General features: G+C 51.1%; 1 protein-coding gene and 1 pseudogene across 1 annotated transcript; both read left to right on the forward strand.

Moving 5' to 3' along the window:
- Positions 1–1529: 1529 nt before the first annotated feature.
- Positions 1530–8964, forward strand: LOC140897071 (mast cell protease 3). The gene is made up of 5 exons (XM_073309351.2): positions 1530–1596; positions 5610–5757; positions 6622–6757; positions 7591–7863; positions 8179–8964. The coding sequence occupies exons 1-5, from the start codon at positions 1530–1532 to the stop codon at positions 8389–8391; spliced, it is 837 nt and encodes a 278-aa protein (XP_073165452.1). The 3' UTR covers positions 8392–8964.
- Positions 8965–16732: 7768 nt separating this feature from the next.
- On the forward strand, positions 16733–20692 carry LOC140896770 (olfactory receptor 10G6-like; annotated as a pseudogene).
- Positions 20693–21282: the final 590 nt, after the last annotated feature.

The following is a 21282-nucleotide window of genomic DNA, read 5'->3' on the forward strand; positions in this document are numbered from 1 at the left end:
CCAGGTCTGCTTATGCTCCCTAATGTCTGACTCTGAGAACTGTTTCTGTTCGTGACACAACTGTGTGTGGAGACACACCTTTCACTGCCTGGGGGATTGGGAGAAGTCCCTGCTCAGACACTTGGCTTGACAGTCAGGCCTCAGGGCTAATAGTCTGCTACAGATGGGAGGGTTTTATCTTCCAAGGAATGGCCACTGGGGGTACATCACCATAGCAGCAAGTTTCAGAGAGTGAGTCAATTGATCCCTGGGTGTGGACCAGACTGGACACAGCCCCAGCTGTGCAGGGCGCAATATGCCATGCATCCACAGATGTTGGGGGCCTGTCCTTTCTCCCTGCCATATGTCTGGGTGTACAGGCCCTGGGACCCATACCCTGTCCCCACCCAGTTGGGGCTGCAAACCTCCTGGGTCCAGATAGAAGCACTCCCCCCCTCCTTAAACTGGCCATGAAAATGCCACTCGTGGGGGATTGGAGGAGGCCCCCTGGGAGAGAAAGGGAGGTTCCCACACTTTGTAGGTGATGTTTATGGGGCACCATAAGGAAGTGGGACAGGTGAGGAGAAGGCCAGGGGGCTTTTTACATGTAGGGGTCTTGTCTTCAAGCTCTTCTCCACAGGTTCATAGACTTGAAACATCCAATTTGAACACACAAGAAGGTGAGATTTGCAGGTGTTCCTGTGACTCCTGGCACTGGAGCTTAACAAAAAAATACAGAGCCATTTCAGGGGGGCTCGGAGAAATGGGGCCGGGGTCTCAGGGTGATTTTTAAGCTGTTTTCTGGGGCAGAGACTTGTAGGCACGTGAGAGATTCAAACTTCTGGACAGCCAAGGTCACATTTCCTGGTGGTCAGCCTTGTTGTGTGGGGTGTTTGCTCTTTACTCAACCATGCCTGCCATGGGGCAGGCTCACAGGGACACGGCTCCTGTGCCGGCTGTTCAGGGCCTTCCCCATTGCCCATCCCCATGGTAGCTGTGCTGCCCCAGGTCCACCACCTCGCAGGACACGTGCTCCCCAGCCTCTGGGAGAACGTCGGCTGTGGGCTCTGTGGCTGGGCTCCAGAAACCCACAGCCGGGCCCTGTCTTCAGCTTGCTGCTCTGAAAGACACGCTGGGGAGGAAGCGGGGAGCTGAGCCAAGCCAGCGGGTGACTCAGCATCGGCTGCACTCCCCACCAGATGAGCTGTTGGAGGGAGGAGTTGGAGAGATCCAGATGAGCTCGGTGAAAGGTGTGCTGGGCTCCAGGCAGGCCCCAGGGGGCACTGATCCCAGATGCTCTGGGAGAGGGGGCAAAGATTCCCTGACCCCGAGTGACTTTCCTCTGGGCTCCTTCCCCCAGAGGGAGGTTGTTTTCCAGCCCCAGCTCCCTCCCTCCTGTCCCCCACGTGTCAGCGGCGTGATGCTGAGGTTTCTGAGGGTGCCTGTGTGGTCCCAGCTCCCCGCGAGGGGGTTGCGTACATGACCTGTGGTTTGCTGCTGGCTCTATAAATGCCCCAGGACTGAGGCTCGAGCACTGTCACTATCCCAGGATGGTGACGATGCTGATCCTGATCCTGCTGCCGGTGGCCTTTCTCCTGCCCCCCTGGGCTGGGGCTGGTGAGTACAGGGAGATGAGGGATCATGGGGAGTGGAGCCGGCAGCTCTCTGGACTGTTTGCAAATCCTGGCTCCTCCCTAGAGTCAGATGCTTCTGCCAGGGCGACCGTTGGCTCCCAGGACCTGGCTAGGGAAGGGTTTGGAGGTGGGGGCGATGGAACCCGGGTGGCAGAGCTGGTACCGAGATAAACCCCCTGAGACACAGAGAGAGCAGGAGAGAGACACAGGGGGGTCTTAAGTAGGGGCTGGGAGCCCAGACTCCTGGGTTCTATCCCTAGCTTGGGAGTGGGGTCCAGAGGTTAGAGCAGCGTGCGGGGTTGGGAGTCAGGACTCCTGGGTTCTAGCTCCTTTGTCTGTGTTGTCACATTGGGTTGAAATTGTTTAGGGAAGGGGCAGTGCTGTATCTGGCACAATGGGGCCCTGATCTCGGCCAGACTCAGTGCAGCGCCTGGCACAATAGAGACACTGATCTCGGTCGGGGTCTGCGCAGCGCCTGGCACAATAGAGACACTGATCTCGGTCGGGGTCTGTGCAGCGCCTGGCACAATAGAGACACTGATCTCGGTCGGGGTCTGTGCAGCGCCTGGCACAATAGAGACACTGATCTCGGTCGGGGTCTGTACAGCGCCTGGCACAATAGAGACACTGATCTCGGTCGGGGTCTGTGCAGCGCCTCGCACAATAGAGACACTGATCTCGGTCGGGGTTTGTACAGCGCCTGGCACAATAGAGACACTGATCTCGGTCGGGGTCTGTGCAGCGCCTGGCACAATAGAGACACTCATCTTGGTCGGGGTCTGTGCAGCACCTGGCACAATAGAGACACTCATCTCGGTTGGGGTCTGTGCAGCGCCTGGCACAATAGAGACACTCATCTCGGTTGGGGTTTGTACAGCGCCTGGCACAATGGGGCCCTGATCTCGGTTGGTTGTACCATATGCAAATAACAGCAACAGACTCTCAAACAGCCTGGTTGATATGGATGCCAAATTAACATTCCTAAGTCATCTCTGAAAGCGGTCAGGTGTGAGCTACACACAGACTTACATTGGTTTAACTAAACTGATTTTAAACCACATCTGTAGTTCAACTGGTTCAGCTTTCCCTGTGATTTAAACTTGGCTGATAGCATTGGAAATTTCCCAGGGGCCAGCTAGCCCCACAGAACCAACGGTGGGTCAACCCATATGAGTGCCTGCATATGGGGGGGTTGCCCGGAGTTAAAGCAAACGGTGCAGTCTCGCAGTTCCTAAATCCTGCATCCCTCTGATGGTCAGAGACTTTCTCATTTCCACCTCAATCTATTCCTGCCCAGTTTATCCCATTTGTCCTTGTTAGGACAATTGTCCTTCAGCGTCACTAGCTCTTCCCTTGCCCTTCTGTCCCCTCCACCCTGATGTCTTTACATCGATTGTCTAGATTTTATTTCATGCCCAGAGACCCATGTGTGTTGGGACTTGTTCTGAACTGGTCCGAAGAGGCTTTTATTTTTCCATGGGAAATTTTGACTTTTCTTTGAAAGCTCCCAAAGTTAGGTCTTTTTCTATTAACTTTTTATTAATTTTTTAAAAAGACAGAGAGAGAAAGTGCGAAAATAAACAACAAAACATACATAAACTCCTCATAAACCAAAAACTTCTCATAAGATATTAGATATTTGCTACTCACCTTAGCTAGGCTTGAGATGTTATCTGTAATATGAATGGTTAGAATATTAATCCCTCACTATGTTCCACAATTTACAAACACAATTTGCTTATAAAAATCCCACTAAAGGAAAATTATTAAAGGAAGAAAATGACTAGAAGCAAAAGTCAGAGGAGGGGGATAGAGATGGGTAGGGGAAGGAAGTGGGTAGAGAAGAGAAGGAGGTGCGGGGGGCGGGGGGGGATGCATTTGATCGGATCATTCGGATACTTCCAGGAAAGCATCTCATATCTCTAACAGCTTTTCTTGGTATCTCTGTAACAGTGTAGAGGGTTAGCGATTATCCCTCCCCTTCTGGCTCACTATATCACAGGGGCACCGCCCAGTATTGGGGAGTTAGCGAATCAAACGTATGGACCTGAAGACCCTTTAGTGGGGTAGGGCTGAGTTGCCACGTAGGCTCGGTGGCGCTGATCCTTGGGCATGGCATAGCAACAAACAGGCCATTCCTCCTAAGGTGAGGATGTTGCCACCCCAGGCAACAGGAGTAGGAAGGACCAGGGCCCACCCTACTCCACTGGGTCACAGCCCAGGGCTCTAACAAGGGCAGATGACTCAGCGGGGATCCTACCACAACATGGTGACTCGGGTTCTGACAGACAAACTGGACCAGCATCTGTTTTCCCTCAGCTACTTCTGACCACAGTCTGAGCAAGGGGTTCCGTAGTCCACGGGTCCTCTGTCTCATCGAGGTACTAACCTGCCAGCAATCCTGGTCAGTCCCCTCCACTCTCAGCTTCCTCTGGAGTCAGGGTGATCCTTGACTCGGCAGCAGGCCCTGGACATCTGTCTCCTTCCCTGGCTCAGGCTCAACAGGCTAGAGGCTCCTCTTATACTTCCTGTCACACCCCTCAGCCACTCCACCACACTACACACAGTCTGCCACTCTTTACATGCTGGCCAAGCTTAGGATGTCTATGGTCCAATCTTTGATTGTTGGTCCCTTTTTGGATTTCTGTGTTTGTGGAACTAGTCTTTCCACCACTGTTAGTGCTCTGCTTAGCCAGAGTCTTTCAGATTTGTTCCGCTTCCAGTTAACACACATTAGGTTGAAAAATACATGTTTAATTTTATTTGAATAAAAAAAAACCCCTCTCCAATTCAGTTCCACCCAAAGCATCTAGGTGCCTTCCCAGAGCACATGGGTTAAGTCAGTACCTGCCGAATTACAGCATCAATATTTGTCTGACTTATCGGCATCTGTTTTGAATGATTGAAGAGAGGCACAATACATCCTCCATATTCCTGTGGAATTAATCTTAAATGTCGGTCCAAGAAGCAGTTCAGAGCACGGGCTAAAATTTGTTTCCATTTGCTTAGCAGAAAATAATTGGCCTTGTTCCTCCTCCCAATGCTTTAGGGGATCAGCGTTTAGTTCAAATTTGCTGGCCAGCTGTGCATATAATGTTGCCTCAGATCTTGGATCTGGCAAAACATTTGGAGAAATGACAGCAGGGTTGGGTCGGGGTTGGGAAGGAAGTGGGATAAACAGATGGGAGACAGCATGTTACTGTTGCAAACCTTGCCACTCCTCCTTACTCTCTCACATAGTTATTCAATAGGCGGACCATGGACCAAATCTGGACCAAATCTGGTCCAGACACTTTTGAATGGACCCCAAAAGCTTTTTATTTACTTATTATTATTACCATTATTGTTGGCTTTTTATGATTATGTTCTGTGGCATTTATCCTTGATTATAACTTGACCAAGAAATGTGGACCTTGACAAAAAATAATTAACTATCCCTGCTCTGGCAAAATAGTTACAAATATTCAACTGAAAAGTGCCCAAAACTGGGGGAAAGAATCAGATTTTGAAGAAAAATGCCAAAATGTTGAGGAGAGGAGGTGTGGTCTAAGAAACTTTTCATGATCTAGAAAACCCAGTTTTCTGTTGAAAAAGAATTTGGAGGGCCAGCTTGGGAGCAGCCCTGGCTTGTCACTGTGGCTTGATGGAGAAGGTGAAACATCAGCAGGGGACATGTCAGTGGGTTTCTGGTTGACTTTGCCTCCCAAATCCATTAATTCAAGGCAGAGCAATTATTGCCCCACTCCCGATGTGTTTGACACTGATTCGCCACCCAGAGAGGTCAAAGCTGTAGATTTACCCCCAGCACTATGGGGTGTCCACTCTGGGGCAGAGTGGAGCAGGGGGCAGGGTTCCAGGCACAGGGATCCCCCCCAGAAAAGCATCACAGGGGATGGGTTGAGGCTGTGGGGACTCCCCTTCAGGATGGGGAGTTCGGTTCCAGCCTGGCCCTGGGAGAAAATGGAGCTCTTTGTATGAACCTGGTCTCCCCCACAGGTGAGATCATCGGGGGCTGGGAAGCCCAGCCCCACTCCAGACCCTACATGGCCTATCTGTCAATACAACGTGGAGACAAGAATCTTTTCTGTGGAGGGTTCCTGGTGTCGCAGAACTTCGTGCTGACGGCCGCTCACTGCAAGGGAGAGTAAGCGTCTCTGTGCTGGGGATGTCGGGGCAGGTCGGGGTTAGCAGGTGATGGGGGAGCCGGGAGCTCTGGCGCCATCATAGTTGCAGGGAAGGAGCAGTTAGTGCGACAGGCTGGGAGAGCAGAGCCCAAGGGTCTGATCTGCTCAGGGGGCGTTGGCCTGTCTCTGGGGGCCTCTGCAAACCATGGTCCAGAACCAACGCTGGTTAGTTCAATGGAGCTATAGCCAGTGTGAGCAGCTGGGGTCTGGCCCATTGCCCAGATCAGGGCAGGGAGGTTCTCACAGCCCTAGGAAAGCTCTGCAGGTCTCTGGGAGGCCTGGGCATGGACCCCTGTCTGGATCTAGCTGGGAGGGGTCACAGGGATAAGGGAACCTGAAACCCAGGGGCCGGGAGGACAATGGGAGTGAAGCCGCTTGTGGGACAGCACAAGGGCTGGTGAAGACACATGCTGGGACCCCAACACCTCTGGGCAGATGCTTTGTGCTGGAGCCAGTGCCTGACATAGGGGAAAGGCCCTTGTGCCATGCCCCACCCCACCTGAGCAAGCCAGTCTCTCTCCCAAGATGGATCGGAGCGAGCTCTGCTAGAGGGAAAAGGCCTTGTCTCCCCTTCCCCAGACCCCCAAAAGAGTAAGTCTCCAGTCCAGGGTCTGGATCAGAGAATGGGAATGGGAATCTTACATTTTTACTGGCTGCGAACTGAGTCCGAAATCACTTCTTTAGACCCCAGGCTGCCCTGTTCCCACAAGTAGCCGTATACCTGTGTCAGACCCACACATGCCCATCCCATCCCATCCCATCCCATCCCATCCCATCCCATGTTCTAGCCCCTACAACCCACATGTTGCTCTTGGCTTTTGCAGCAAGATCACTGTCATCCTGGGAGCCCATGACATTACCAAATGGGAAGGGAGCCGACAAGTGATCCCTGTGAGACGCCAGTACCCCCACAAGGATTATAACAAGGAGTCCTATAACAATGACATCATGCTGCTGCAGGTACTGCCCCATCCCATCCCCCTACCCCCAGTGACCTCACACAGCTGCAGGTACCTCCCCCATCCCATCCCCCTGCCCCCAGTGACCTCACACAGCTGCTGGTACCTCCCCCATCCCATCCCCCTGCCCCCAGTGACCTCACACAGCTGCCGGTACCTCCCCCATCCCATCCCCCTGCCCCCAGTGACCTCACACAGCTGCCGGTACCTCCCCCATCCCATCCCCCTGCCCCCAGTGACCTCACACAGCTGCAGGTACCTCCCCATCCCATCCCCCTGCCCCCAGTGACCTCACACAGCTGCAGGTATCTCCCCATCCCATCCCCCTGCCCCCAGTGACCTCACACAGCTGCAGGTACCTCCCCCATCCCATCCCCCTGCCCCCAGTGACCTCACACAGCTGCAGGTACCTCCCCCATCCCATCCCCCCGCCCCCGGTGACCTCACACAGCTGCAGGTACCTCCCCCATCCCATCCCCCTGCCCCCAGTGACCTCACACAGCTGCAGGTACCTCCCCCATCCCATCCCCCCGCCCCCAGTGACCTCACACAGCTGCAGGTACCTCCCCATCCCATCCCCCTGCCCCCAGTGACCTCACACAGCTGCCGGTACCTCCCCATCCCATCCCCCTGCCCCCAGTGACCTCACACAGCTGCAGGTACCTCCCCATCCCATCCCCCTGCCCCCAGTGACCTCACACAGCTGCAGGTACCTCCCCATCCCATCCCCAGTGACCTCGCAGTCATGGGTTTGCCTGTTTCTGGGGGTTGGGGTGTGTCTCTGTGTCCCTGAGTGCGACCCTCACATTGATCTTCATCGGTCTTGTGTCTCAGCTGGCAAAGAGAGCGAAGCTGAACAAATCGGTGGATACCATCTCCCTGCCCCGCGCCAGCGAGAGAGTTGAGGCCGGGGCCACCTGCAGCGTTGCCGGCTGGGGCCGCACTCACACAGATTGTACATCGACCCCGGCCAGGCTCCAGGAGGTGGACGTGTTGGTGATGCAGGATGCTGCATGTCCTACGAATACTTACAGGCCATACCGCTACTATAATGCTTCCACCATGATGTGTGTGGGGGATCCAAAGACGGGCAAAGACTCTTGGAAGGTGAATGTCCTTCTGGCTTCAAGCATCCTCGATAAATCATTATTAATGAGGCTGCTGGTGTTGCAATCAGGCCTACGAGCAGCTGTCAGCGATCAGGCCCCACTGCGCTGTATAAATGAAGGGGAAAATATCGGGTCTTCTCCCAGGGGGAGGCAGAGAACAGTTCTAGGGGTGGGGGCACGGGGGCTCAGACCAGCTGGATACTGGGGGAGCCAATCAGGGAATGGGTGGACATAGGGGGATGTCACTGAGCTGTGCGTCAGCGGGAATGACTCACTGAGCTGTTCTCCACCTGTGACTTGTTCTATTTCACAGGGCGATTCTGGAGGCCCCCTGGTGTGCAGGAATACAGCCCAGGGCATCGTCTCTTGGGGGCCTCCCACCCCTCCCGGGGTGTACACGAAAGTCTCCACCTTCATCCCCTGGATACGGGCAACGATGAAAAGGCTGCAGCCCAGAGCCAAGCCGGGAATAGCAGCGGGGGCTGGAGCTGCATCGCTTCTGTCCTCTGGTGATGCCCAGATGTAGGTCCTGCTTTGCAGATTGGCTGAGCTCCCCTCTCCCCAGGATAGCCCCCTCAGCCATCGCTCCACTCAGGCAGTGCCCAACCCATAAGCATCAAGGCAGTGAGCCTAGGGGAAATAAGGAGCCAGGTTCAAGACCACATCCCTTTGGTTCCCTTGGCAATCCAAACCCCAACCCTTAGGCTAGGGAAACAGCTGGTTTATTTCCTCGAGGGTAACAGACATAAACCAAATCCTGGGTCAGACCTGGCAGTTTGTAGCTCTCCCCCATATCAGCTGGTTGAGTGATCATTTATTGGGGGATTTTCATTGTTACCTGACCTGCTAACTCCTGTGAAAACTGCAGCCTGCCCTGGCCTCACTGGACCTATCCCATGGGTTAGTTCATCGGGCTGGCCACCACCCGTTTCAAATACTCCTGTTCCCAGTGCTGGGAAGGCCAGTGGGAAGGGAATGCAGAAAAGGCTGCACTGAACGGATTGCAGATCCATCCCCGGCGCTGATCGCCTCCTTCCCACCTTCCCTGCCGCGCGGCCTGCTGCATTTCGCTCCCTGCTACATTGCCAGCAATGAATAAAAATGAAGTTACCAAAAAAAAATAAAGTGTTTCAGGTATTGAGCCATCAACCCAAGCTGTGAAATCCAGAGCAGCTGCTGCATCGGCCAGGGCCAGGCGGGAATTCACCCCTACAGGGGAAGGCTGGGCTCGTGGTTAATGCACTAAGCTGGGACTTAGGACACATTGTATGGGGAGATTTTGGCAAACCAGTAAAGTGCCTGAAACCACTACTGCTTATTGCTAAATGCAGCCAAGTCAGCAGGCCTTAAAGTGGCCATGCAGCAGCCTCAGCTTGACCAAGGCAGGAGGGGAGGGGGTTTGGGTGACACAGAAGGGGCAGCTTGACCCCGCGTCCTTCCTGATAAGAATTGTGTTGAAGCTGCTGATACATGCATTTTAGAAGAGCCCCAGGAATGTCTACTGGGGCCTCAAGACTGCAAACTATGGAAAAACCCACACCTGGTTAATCAATAATCAGAAGGGACCTCTTGCTTGACCATTGACACTGCTTGTTTAATAAGTTTTCTTTAAGGGACATGTCATTGTATTACTAATCTATAAATAAGGGGGAAAAGTTTGAGGTAGTTGGACTGGACTCTCCCTCTGGATGAATCTTGTGTTCCCCACCGGCGCTGTGCCACTCGAGAGCCACACTCAGCTTCGGTAATTATCGAGGGTTGGGGGTGTTTTACTAACCTGTTTAGCTTTAAGTGAAAGCACTCTTGTGTCGTCCTATATGTGCCAGCCATCTATCGGTTGGACGGCTGTGTCTCCCCTGATTTATTTCCTGACACCACCTCGCACAGAGTAAAAGTTACCAAGAGCTTTGGGTTGAAAGAACCCCGGGTAACAACATCACATGGATTTTTTCCCTACACATTATAGAAAGGTGCTCAAGGGGCCACACATCCTCTTCCCAAGTGTGATGTGATGGTCTATAGCTGACACCAACTAACCTCTCATGTGTTTTATCTGGTAGGACATTGATCCATAAGTATCCAGGATCATTTTCTTCCCAGTTATCAGTGACTTGGAAACAGGTGGTGCCATTTTTGACATTGAGTGCACGCCCTCCCCTTTTGTCCACTTGATCCTTCCTGATCAGCTGGTAATGATGGATTTTAACCGTCCAGTCACAGGAATCATCCCACCAGGTTCCAGTCACACCTGCTACATCAAACTGCTGCTCCGAGAGGAGCAATTCCAGTACCTTGTGTTTGTTCCCCAGACTCCTTGCACTGGTGCAGGGGCAAGCCACGAATTTCTTCTCTTCATTTAGTTGGGGTTCCTGGATTAATTTTGTTCTTGATTTTTGCTGAGAGCTCATTTCTTGCCCCTTTTTACCCTCCCCTTTTCTTATTAGTTTAGCCCCCCGCCTTGACTCCTCTAACCAACCTGTCCCCATGGAGATTGGTCTCCCTTCTCCTGAGGTGGAGGCCATCCAAACTCTACAGCCCCCTCTCCCCATAGAAGATAGACTGATGTTCCACAAACCCTCCACCCCCACACCACCAACATAGAGAGTAATCAGACTCCACCTCAGCCTGCATTTTAGGCTAATCCAGCCCAGCTCTTTCACTCTCCTCTCGTCAGACCTTCTCTCTGGTCCCCTGAATGCCCTCACAGCCCTTCTCTGCATCTGCTCCGGTCTGAATTCCTCTGTCCTGCACACGGGTGGCCCAAATTGGTTCCAGATGGGAAGCTGGGTTGACGGCATCTCCTGGCGCACCCTGAAGAGTGATGGGAGGTGTTTGTTGAGGTTGCAGCACTGGTCCAGGACAGCTGGAGTGTGGTATCACACACACCCAGGAAAGATGCCCAGTGGCAGGCCTGGCTCCAGGAGCCTGCCTTGGGAGCTCCAGAGCTAGTGGCAGTGGCTTGGCTTGGCCCAGATGTATCTCGCTCAGAATCACGTGAGGCCTGGCATTTGGGTCTGCTTGTCACAGATTAGCTCCTGCACGGTGGGGCTGAATCAGGTGAAACTGGGATGATGCCTCCCCCTCTATAGGCAGAGGCAGGGGGAGCCAGAAATGGAGAGGTTGCACCCCTTAGAAAGCCCACATGACACACGCACAGGCCTGTGGGAGATTGATGTGGCTTCTTACTGAGACCCTCAGAAACTTCAGGGTCATCATGCACATTGTAAGGAGAGTGATCACTTTAGATAAGCTATTACCAACAGGAGAGTGGGGTTGGTTGGGGGTGTGTGAAACATGCACACACTGTGGTTCCTGTGCCATGGAAGCACTTGGTGCAGCCAAGGAAGTGGAAGAAGAGCTGGGCCACGCAGCCCTGGCAGGAGATGGCCCCACCGCCTGGCAGAAAGCTGGCCACGACCTTGGGCACGACCACCGAGGAGGCCATCATGTCGAGGAAGGACAGGTGGCAGAGAAACCAGTACCTGGGCTTGTGCAGCTGGGGCTCCCGGGCCACTGCCAACAAGATGACAGGTTTCAGAGTAACAGCCGTGTTAGTCTGTATTCGCAAAAAGAAAAGGAGGACTTGTGGCACCTTAGAGACTAACCAATTTATTTGAGCATAAGCTTTTGTGAGCTACAGCTCACTTCATCACTTCAGCAAGATGAGCAGGTTCCCACACAGCATCAACAGGTAGATGAGGAGGAAAAAAAGGAACAAGGGAACCCACAGCTCTGGGGGGGTATGGGAGCCCCACCAGGATGAAATGGGTTCAGCTGGGATCAGTTCCCACACTCCATTCGCTCGGTCTGTGTTTTTGAAGGTGAACCCGGGGTGTTAATTAATGAGCAGAGAAGCAATGGATGATCTTTGCAGCAGCATTTGGGACAAGATTCACTCCTGTGCCAGGGGAAGAATCCAGCCCAGAAGCTCTGACTCCCAGCCTCTTCCCCTCTGCTCTACGCCACTTGACCCTGCTCAACTCCAAGAGCTGGGACCTGAACTTACAAGTCCTGGCAAACAACCCCCCTTGCTGTAACCCTCTGGACTCCACTTACCTCCCAGAGCTGGAAATATAACCCAGGAGACCTGACTCACATCCCCTCCTCACCCCTGACATCTCACTTACCACCCAGAGCTGTGAAAATAATCCAGAAGCCCCACCCCACCCCCAATCTTACCCACTGGACCCCATTCCCTTCCCGGGGCTGGGGTTACAACCCTACAACCCAGGAGACCTGCTCCCAGTGTCCCCTCCTCATCTTCTAACTCCCTGCAGCCCACACTTGACAACAGGAAGTCCTTCTAGAGCCCCCCATCTGAGGAATTAGGTGTCTAGTCCTCATGCTAGTCCCACTGCGCAGGTGTGGATTTCAACCGGGGTGCTCCACAGATCAGAAGGGGATAAAACTTCCCACTTTGGGGTCAAACTCAACTTCTAAGTGACCTGGGATAGGAAAAAAAACACTCTGGAAAGTCAATACTGGAACTGTCCCCTGCAGAGGTTTTTGCCCTTCCCCTGATGTTGCCAGTTCAGGCCACCATCAAGGAGCAAGTGGCTGTTCTGTGGCATGAAGGACTCACTTACCATGGGAAATGGGAATGCAACCCTAAGCAGGGTTGTCAGGGTGGTTAGGAATAATTTGCCTAAGGAGGTTGTGGAATCTCCATCATTGGAGATTTTTAAGAGCAAGTTAGACAGACATCTGTCAGGGATGGTTTAGATCAGGGGTGGGCAAACTTTTTGGCCTGAGGGCCACATCTGGGTATAGAAATTGTATGGCAGGCCACGAATGCTCACAAAATTAGTGGTTGGGTGCAGGTGGGTGTGAGGGCTCCGGCTGGAGGTGCAGGCTCTGGGGTGGGGCTGGGGGTGAGGACTTGGGGGTGCAGGAGGGTGCTCCGGGCTGGGACTGAGGGGTTTGGAGGGAGGGAGGGGGATCAGGGCTGGGACGGGGGGTTTGGGAACGGGAGGGGGTCGGGAGGACAGGCTCCCAGTGGCGCTTACCTCAAACAACTCCCAGAAACAGTGGCATGTCCCTCTTCCGGCTCCTATGCAGAGGTGCGGCCAGGCGGCTCTCCGCGATGCCCTGTGTGCAGGCACTGCCCTTGCAGCTCCCCTTGGCTGCAGTTCCCAGCCAATGGGAGCTGCAGAGGTGGTGCTTGGGGTGGGGCAGCATGCAGAGCCTCCTGAATGCCCCTACGTTAGGAGCCAGAGTGGAGTTGTGATGCTGCGTCTGGGAGCCATGCGGAGTGGGGCAAGACCCCGAACCTGCTCCCCAACTGGAGCACCGGAACGGGACAAGCCTCAGACCCCACTTCCCGGCGGGAGCTCGAGTGCCGGATTAAAATGTCTGGAGGGCCAGATGTGGCCCCTGGGCTGTAGTCTGCGCACCTCTGGTTTAGATGGTACTTGGTCCTGCCATTAGTGCAGTAGACTGGACTTGATGACCTCTCAAGGTTCCTTCCAGTCCTACGTGACTATTAGTCTATGATTCAGTCATGGTGAGAACAATGGGAGATATATGGCCATCAAACTGGGCGCATTATTTCCTGAGTCTCATTAAGAACAGTGGGAGATGGCAGCCTTGTGGGAAGAGGGCAGATCTACATGTACCTCTTGTAGGAGCATGTTGTTCATCAGACCCTTCTGAGGAGAAATTTTCATGTATGAAAAAAAATTGGGGGGATGGACCATGGACCCTAATTAAAGTCTCCAACTGTAGCCAACGCACAAGATTTCAAGTAATTTTAACTATCTGGGAAGTTCGACACCTCAGAGCTATTTCATTGTTAAGATCCTTCACCTCAAAGAAATGATCTGACACCAGGTGTTAATATTAAAAGAACCCATTTTAACCCATCAACAAATTAACTGATTTATTTGTAAATCATGAGAAAGGTCATCCTGTGCCCAGAGAGTAAGAGCTGTAATATTTTACTATGCTGTGATTTTTTTCATGGATTCCTGGATTTTAAGGCCAAGATTAGATCTTCTAGTAACAGAGGCCAGAGAATTTCATAAGGTTTCTCCTGTAGTGAGTCCAATAACTTGTCTTTCACTAAAGCGTATCTTCCAGAAAGGCATCCACCTTGATCTGAAGACTTAAAGAGATGGAGAATCCACCATTTCCCTTGGTTGCTTGTGTTAATAATTGACCACCTTTCCTGTTAAAAAAATTCATGGCTTGTTTCTAATTTGCGCTCATCCAACAATAGTGTCCAGTCATTAGTTCTTGTTGTGCCTTTCTCTGCTAGATGAAAGAGGTGATTAGTACCTGGTCTTTTCTCCCCACGAAGGTTCTTATACACTGTCATCAAGTCACCTCTCAATCTTCTTTCTGATAAGCTACATAGATTGACCCCCTTAAACCTCTGTGGAGCAAATTTTTCCAGCCCTCAGGTCATTTTTATAGCTCTTCTCTGAACCTTCTCCAATTCCTTTGTATGTAACAAAGGTATTGAATCCTTACTTTAAGTCCAAGCCTCAGCTCCACCTTAACAATGGAACTGTGGTCAACCACCTCCATACTGGTACAGCTACGTAGGTCAAAAGAAACTGTTCAGACATTAAAGTATTTAAGAAGCAGCCCATCCTTGCCAGCTGTCATTTCACTGAAATGATGTAAAATCCAATGATTGCTCAGTAGGCTGATGCCTCTGCTTCCACTTTCTCTGGGAAGCTTTTCTCAGGGATGAAAGAAGAAAGATCAAAAACACTTCCTCCTTTAAAGGTTTACTCTTCACTTCAACTGTTTCACCTGGAATATGAGCACAGCAGGATACTTGAAACCTCCAGCTCCGGGAAACAAACCCAACCACTCCACAAAGTGGGTTAAGTAAATACTTCACCTGTACATGGGCAATACCATAACTAACCGCTGCAGAGTGTCTTACATGATCCCCTGAAGCACAGAATCATAGCATCACAGAAAAGTAGGGCTAGAAGAGATCTCGATAGGTCATCTAGTCCAACCTGCCCACTCTGAGACAGGACAAAATATGCCTAGACCATCCCTGACAGGTGTTTGTCTAACCTTTTCTTAAAAGCCTCCAGTGATGGGGATTCCACAATCTCCCTTGGAAGCCTGTTCAAGACATTAACTATCCTCAGAGTCTGAAAGATTTTCCTAATATCTAACCTAAATCTCCTTTACTCCAGATTAAACTCATTACGTCTTCTCCTACCTTCAGCTGACATGGGGAGCAATTTGTTACCATCCCCTTTATAACAGCCATTAACGTATTTGAAGACTGTGTACTTGGCGTGGTTCACCCCTATCTCAGACACCTGCCCCTTTTGCGGTGTGAAGGGAACCCTGGCGCACATATACCTGGAGTGCGCCAGGCTGCAGCCTCTAGTCCGGTTCCTTATGAACCTTTTGTTAAGATTTTGGTTGCACTTTTCCCCTCACCTCCTTATCTGTGCACTCCCTATCTGTGGCCCCACAAAGTCCTGGTCAGCCTCCTCCTGATCCTGGCTAAAATGGCCATCTATAAAACCAGAGTGAGGAGGTTGGCTGATGGAGTCTCCTGTGACTTGGGGCCTATTTCCAATCCTCCGTCCGTTCACGCCTCCGGGCAGAGTTCCTCTGAGCGGCGTCCACTGACTCCCTTGACGCCTTTGAGGAGCAGTGGGCGCTGTCCAGGGTTCTCTGCTCGGTGTCCCTGTCCGGTTCCCTTTGTTTGACCCTTTGACCACTCTCCTGTCCCTGTTATTTCATTAGTTGTCCCCCGTATTTATTTGGTGTCCAGATCCTGTGGATCCCCCTCTTGGAGGGGGAATCCTTTAGTAGTGGGTGGGCTTCACCCGCCCACTTCCTGGATCCCAAAAGGGCTACTCTGCTGTACCCAACTGGCCTGGGTCTATCACAGTATGTAAATGCTACACCCACACTTTGAGTACTGCATGCAGTTCTAGTCACCCCATCTCTAAAAAGATATATTAAAATTGGGAAAGGTACAGAGAAGGGTAACAAAAATTATTAAGGGTATGGAACAGATTCCATATGACAAAAGATTGAAGACTGGGACTGTTCAGCTTAGAAAAGAAATGGGATATGATGAGGTCTATAAAATCGTGACTGGTGTGGAGAAAGTAAATAATGAAATATTATTTACTCCTTCACATAATACAAGAACTATGGGCACCAAATGAAATTAATAGGCAGCAGGTTTAAAACCAAACTAAGGAAGTACTTCTTCACACAACGCTCAGTCAACCTGTGGAACTCATTGCTAGGGGATGTTGTGAAGGCAAAAAAGAACTAGATAAGTTCCTGGAGGATAAGTCCATCAATGGCTATTAGCCAAGATTGCCTGGGATGTCACCCTAAGCCTCTGACTTCCAGATACTAGGACTGGATGACAGCAGATGGAGCACTCGATAAATTGCCCTTTTCTTTTCATTCCCTCAGTAGCACTTGGCACTTGCCACTGTCAGAAGACAGGATACTGGGCTAGATGGACCATTGATCTGATCCAGCATGTCCATTCTTATGTCGATTACATTGTTGGCTCATATTAAGTTTGTCATCCATCTAGTACTGGCTATCATTGGAGGCAGAATGCTGTACTAAATTGAACTCTGGCCAGCAATATCTATGAATCCACAGTGCTCTTCTTTCTAAGAATGAGGAATATGCTTCTCTCTCTCTCTCTCTCTCTCTCTCTCTCTCTCTCTCTCTCTCTCTGTCTCTTTCTGTCTCTCTATCTGTCTGTCTGTCTATCTCCCCATGTGTCACTCAACCAAGATTTACTTGTAAATTGTCAGACAATTCACCATGTGCTTCTTCCTCACTAAATTATATCATTTTCTTTTCTGCCTTCAGACAAAAGTCCATAGCAATAGGAACCACGTTAGGGACAAATGCAAAGGCAGAATGTCACCCATGTGCTGAAATTCACCTTCCTGCGATTTTCTGAGGCACAGGAATGGAAGATTGACTTTTTCCTGCTCTTTCTAGCCATCTACCTGTTGACTCTGCTGGGGAATCTTGTCAGCCTGTTGACCATCAGTCTCAGCCCTCAGCTACTCTCCCCTGTGTACTAGTTCCTCAGAGAGCTGTCCCTCCTGGACATATGTCATTCTAGTGTCACGCTCCCCAGGATGCTGGCTGAGTTCCTGGCGGGCTCCCACTCCATCTCCTTTGGCTTTGCATGGCACAGCTGTATTCTTTCCACTTCTTTGGAGGTGCTGAGTGCTTCCTGCTGATGGTCATGGCCTACGACCAATACATGGCTACATGTGACCCTCTTCAGTATGCCAGCACCATGAACCAGAGGGGATTTGTCCATCTGGGGGAAGCAACAGCAGCTAATTAAAGGGAGCAGGATATGGCAGCTGGGATCAGGGTCCCTGGGCTGGAACGCAGAGTGGTGGGTTCCTCCACCGGCCACTGACAAAGTCTCCTTTAGAAGTCTGAACCAAGGGTGGCATTTAAAAGGCCCAGTGACCGGGTTGAAGTCCCGGGTGAAGGCACACAGTTTGATGGACTCTTTGCTACTCTGGAGCAGGTCCGTTTTTATACTGTGTGACTTGGCCAGAGGGCTGAGCCACTGAAGACCTGGAAGGGGGTTGGCAACCTGGGAGGGTGGGGGTGTGAGGTGGTCATGAGCGGAAAAAGATTGCAGTATCACACATAGCTTCTAGGAGGGCACACAGGAGGTGGGTAGCCTCGATCCCAGGAGCCCAGGTGAAACTTAATGTCTCTGGTGCTCACCCTGTGAAATGGGGACAATAACCCTTCCCTACCTCACAGCCGTGAGGATAGATTCACTGGTGTAAGTGAATTCAGGGGGTGGGGGGGGTCATAGAGGAACCAGCGAGAGGCATGCCCTCAAAGTCTCCAGACTCCAGCCCTAGGTGGCCTTAGCTCAGCCAGATGCCAGGAAGAAGGACCTTTGAAATAGGAGATTTGGATGGAAATTTTCTGGGGAAATGTTCCTGACTTTTTAGTTGGAAAATGCCAATACAGCAAAATGAAAACTGCTCGCGAAGCAGTTTTGCATTCAGTGGAACACCCAACTCAAAACATTTTTGGCTAGAAAAGTTTCAACGATAGTTTGAGGAGTTTTAACTTCATTTTGAAATGTAGTAAATATACACTAAAACGTTTAAAAGGGAAAAAAGTTATCATAGAAGGTTAACAGAGAAATAACATAGAAATAAAACATTGTTAAATTATCTAAAAACAACGTTTTTTTATTTTATTATTTTTTTATTTCAGAAATTTTGTGGGTTTTTTTAAATTTTTTGATTCACCCAAATTATTTTTTTTCAGATTTTTAACTCACAAACATTTTGACTTTTCATCCTGATTTATAACAGGAACAATTTCAAAATGCCAAAAACTTCCATGGAATGGGAAAACCATCTGCTGCCCAGGCCTGCTTTGAAAGCAGACCTGCTCTCGTATAGTCCGAGAGCCATGCACCGAGGAGACTACATGTTACTACCAAGAGTCAAAGTGAATTTTCTCAGTGTAAGAAGACAGAGGGGCAATAACTCCCATGGTGCCTTGGCAAATTACTCCAGCTGGGGGTACGACCTGCTCATTAGAGCTGCCTCTGTAACTGGAATGGAATTATCAAAGTTAGCATTTAGCCAGAAAGTGAAGGGTAAAATATCTTCTTTGACCAAAAAGTGCCATGAGGTTTCCAAACACTCCCTGCTGAGCCCCACAAGACCACTCTCTGCAGCAGAGCGCCCCTTGCTGCCATGCTGGGACATGGGGGTCAGCAATGACTCAGAGAGGACAGGGCCATCTACTGAGCCCCCCACTGTCCTTCCAGCAATACAATGCCCCCCTAGGAGCTTGCTGGGACACTGGGCTTGGCACTGACTCCAAGCAGAGCGCACATCCTAATGAGTAACCCACTCCACTCTCTGCAATACAGCACCGTCTCGCAGAGCCCCGGGCTCAGGACTGGCTCAGAGCAGGAGGCCAGGCCTGGAATATCAGGGAGAGCAGTTTTCTGTGAGAATTGCTGCATTACATTAAAGAAACACAGGACCTTCGGTGTAATGCCCATAGTGATCACCAGATGCAACCTGCACGAGCCACCCGTTCTAGCATGGCCACAGACTTTCCTCTCTGATGAAATACATGAACGAGCTCTTTCACTTTGCCCCAAACAACGATTCTAATAAGGGCCATTGGAGTTTGCCAGTGGGAGGGCATCATTATGTGCTTTAAAACACAGCCAATGTCAACAGTTTAACACTGACCTAGCTCTGTGTGACCAGGGGAGTGAAATACACCGGGGGAAAAGTGGAGAGAGAACAGAGAAGGTGCAAGGTTATAAGAAGCTGCAGAAAGAAAGGACATGTCCAAGCTGAAGAAGAAACTAAATAGAGCAGAGAAAGGAATAGAAATAGAGCAACTACCTGTTAGGATTAGCATCCCACAGTGCCTCATGCCAACCAGGTGTCCCACAGTGCCTGGTACCAGCTGTGTCAGAGGCAGGGGCAAGGACCCTGAAGTGGGCAACTCTGGGCTAATCTCCACATGCAAGTTTCCCCTTAAGCCCTTCCAGGCTGAGGTTGGCTTCACGTGGGGGACAAGGCTACATTCTATGTGAAGGGTTGGGTGCGGGAGATGTAGAGGGGTGAAGGCCAAGGGAGATCTCAGGGCATGGCATGGAGCAGGTGAGAATGGCTTAGCATGCTGGCCATAGCAGCCCAGCTTGGACGCATAGCCAGGCACCACAGCCGGATGTGCGGATTCATAGACTGATAGATTAATGCCAGAGGAGACCAGCAGCAGCATCTAATCTGACCTCCTGGATACCACAGAATGTCATGCCCAATAACTCATGTCTCACTAACACCTATTTCAACAAAGGCCATCTTGACTCGAAGATCGCAAAAGTCAGAGCATGCCTTACTTCCCTTTAGAGTCCATTCCCACGGCTAATCACCCTCACACATATCAATGTGAACTTTGTTTGTAATTTGAATGTGTCTCTGTTTAACTCTGGGGTTCTGTTCCTGGGTGTGGGAGAAGAGGAGGGTCTAGTGGGCTGAAGCATTGGAGGTGGGAGCCAGGACTCCTGGGTTTAGGCTGACCAGATAGCAAGTGTGAAAAATGGAGACGGAGGTGAGGGGTAATAGGAGCCTATATAAGAAAAAGCCTCAAATATCTGGACTGTCCCTATAAAATTGGGACATCTGGTTACTTTACATGAATTCAAAGCTGGCTCGGGAAGGCAAATGGGGTTCAGTGGGGGCTGAGATTCGGCCCATGCAGGAATGGGGAGTGCGATCTACTGGATTAGAGCAGGGCAGGCTAGATGTCAGAACACCTGGATTCTATCCCCAGAGATGGGAAGGGATTGGGGTCCCCTGCACTCGCTGATAGAGACCGCACTGACCTTCCAGCTGCCCTATGGCCAGGGGAACCGAGTGGGATACATCTTCTGTCATATTCTGGCTGTGCTGAAACTGGCCTGCGGGGACATGGCGCTCAACCAGCTGATGACATTTTTGGATATTGGCTTCCTGACCTTCACCTGCTTCCTGCTGATCCTGACATCCTATGTCTACATTATCTCGGCCATCCTGAGTATCCACTCTGCTGAGGGCAGGCGCTGGGCCTTCTCCACCTGCGAGGCTCACGTCACCATGGTGGTGACCTACTATGTCCCTGTGGTCTTCATCTACCTGAGGCCAGGTTCCCAGCACAGTGTGGACAGGGTGGTGGCTGTATTCTACACCATGGTGATCCCGCTCCTGAACCCCTTCATCAACATGCTGAGGAACAAGGAGATGAAGGATCATAGAATCATAGAATATCAGGGTTGGAAGGGACCTCAGGAGGTCATCTAGTCCAACCCCATGCTCAAAGCAGGACCGATCCCCAACTAAATCATCCCAGCCAGGGCTTTGTCAAGCCTGACCTTAAAAACCTCAAAGGAGGGATATTCCACCACCTCCCGAGGTAACGCATTCCAGAGTTTCACCACCCTCGTAGTGAAAAAGGTTTTCCTAATATCCAACCTAAATCTCCCCCACTGCAACTTGAGACCATTACTCCTTGTTCTGTCATCTGCTACCACTGAGAACAGTCTAGAGCCTCCTCTTTGGAACCCCCTTTCAGGTAGTTGAAAGCAGCTATCAAATCCCCCCTCATTCTTCTCTTCTGCAGACTAAACATCCCCAGTTCCCTCAGCCTCTCCTCATAAGTCATGTGTTCCAGTCCCCTCATCATTTTTGTTGCCCTCCGCTGGACTCTTTCCAATTTTTCCACATACTTCTTGTAGTGTGGGACCCAAAACTGGACACAGTACTCCAGATGAGGCCTCATCAATGTCGAATAGAGGGGAACGACCACGTCCCTTGATCTGCTGGCAATGCCCCTACTTATACATCCCAAAATGCCATTGGCCTTCTTGGCAACAAGGGCACACTGTTGACTC

Source organism: Lepidochelys kempii, chromosome 13, assembly GCF_965140285.1.
Source record: "Lepidochelys kempii isolate rLepKem1 chromosome 13, rLepKem1.hap1, whole genome shotgun sequence".
NCBI lineage: Eukaryota > Metazoa > Chordata > Testudines > Cheloniidae > Lepidochelys > Lepidochelys kempii.

What these genes read in the sequence shown, in the direction of transcription:
- LOC140897071 (XM_073309351.2), top strand. Translation starts at nt 1,530, where the DNA reads ATGGTGACGATGCTGATCCTGATCCTGCTGCCGGTGGCCTTTCTCCTG. An exon ending in ATGACATCATGCTGCTGCAG is followed by an intron (nt 6,758 to 7,590) that starts GTACTGCCCCAT and finishes CTTGTGTCTCAG; the next exon opens with CTGGCAAAGAGAGCGAAGCT. An exon ending in CGGGCAAAGACTCTTGGAAG is followed by an intron (nt 7,864 to 8,178) that starts GTGAATGTCCTT and finishes TCTATTTCACAG; the next exon opens with GGCGATTCTGGAGGCCCCCT.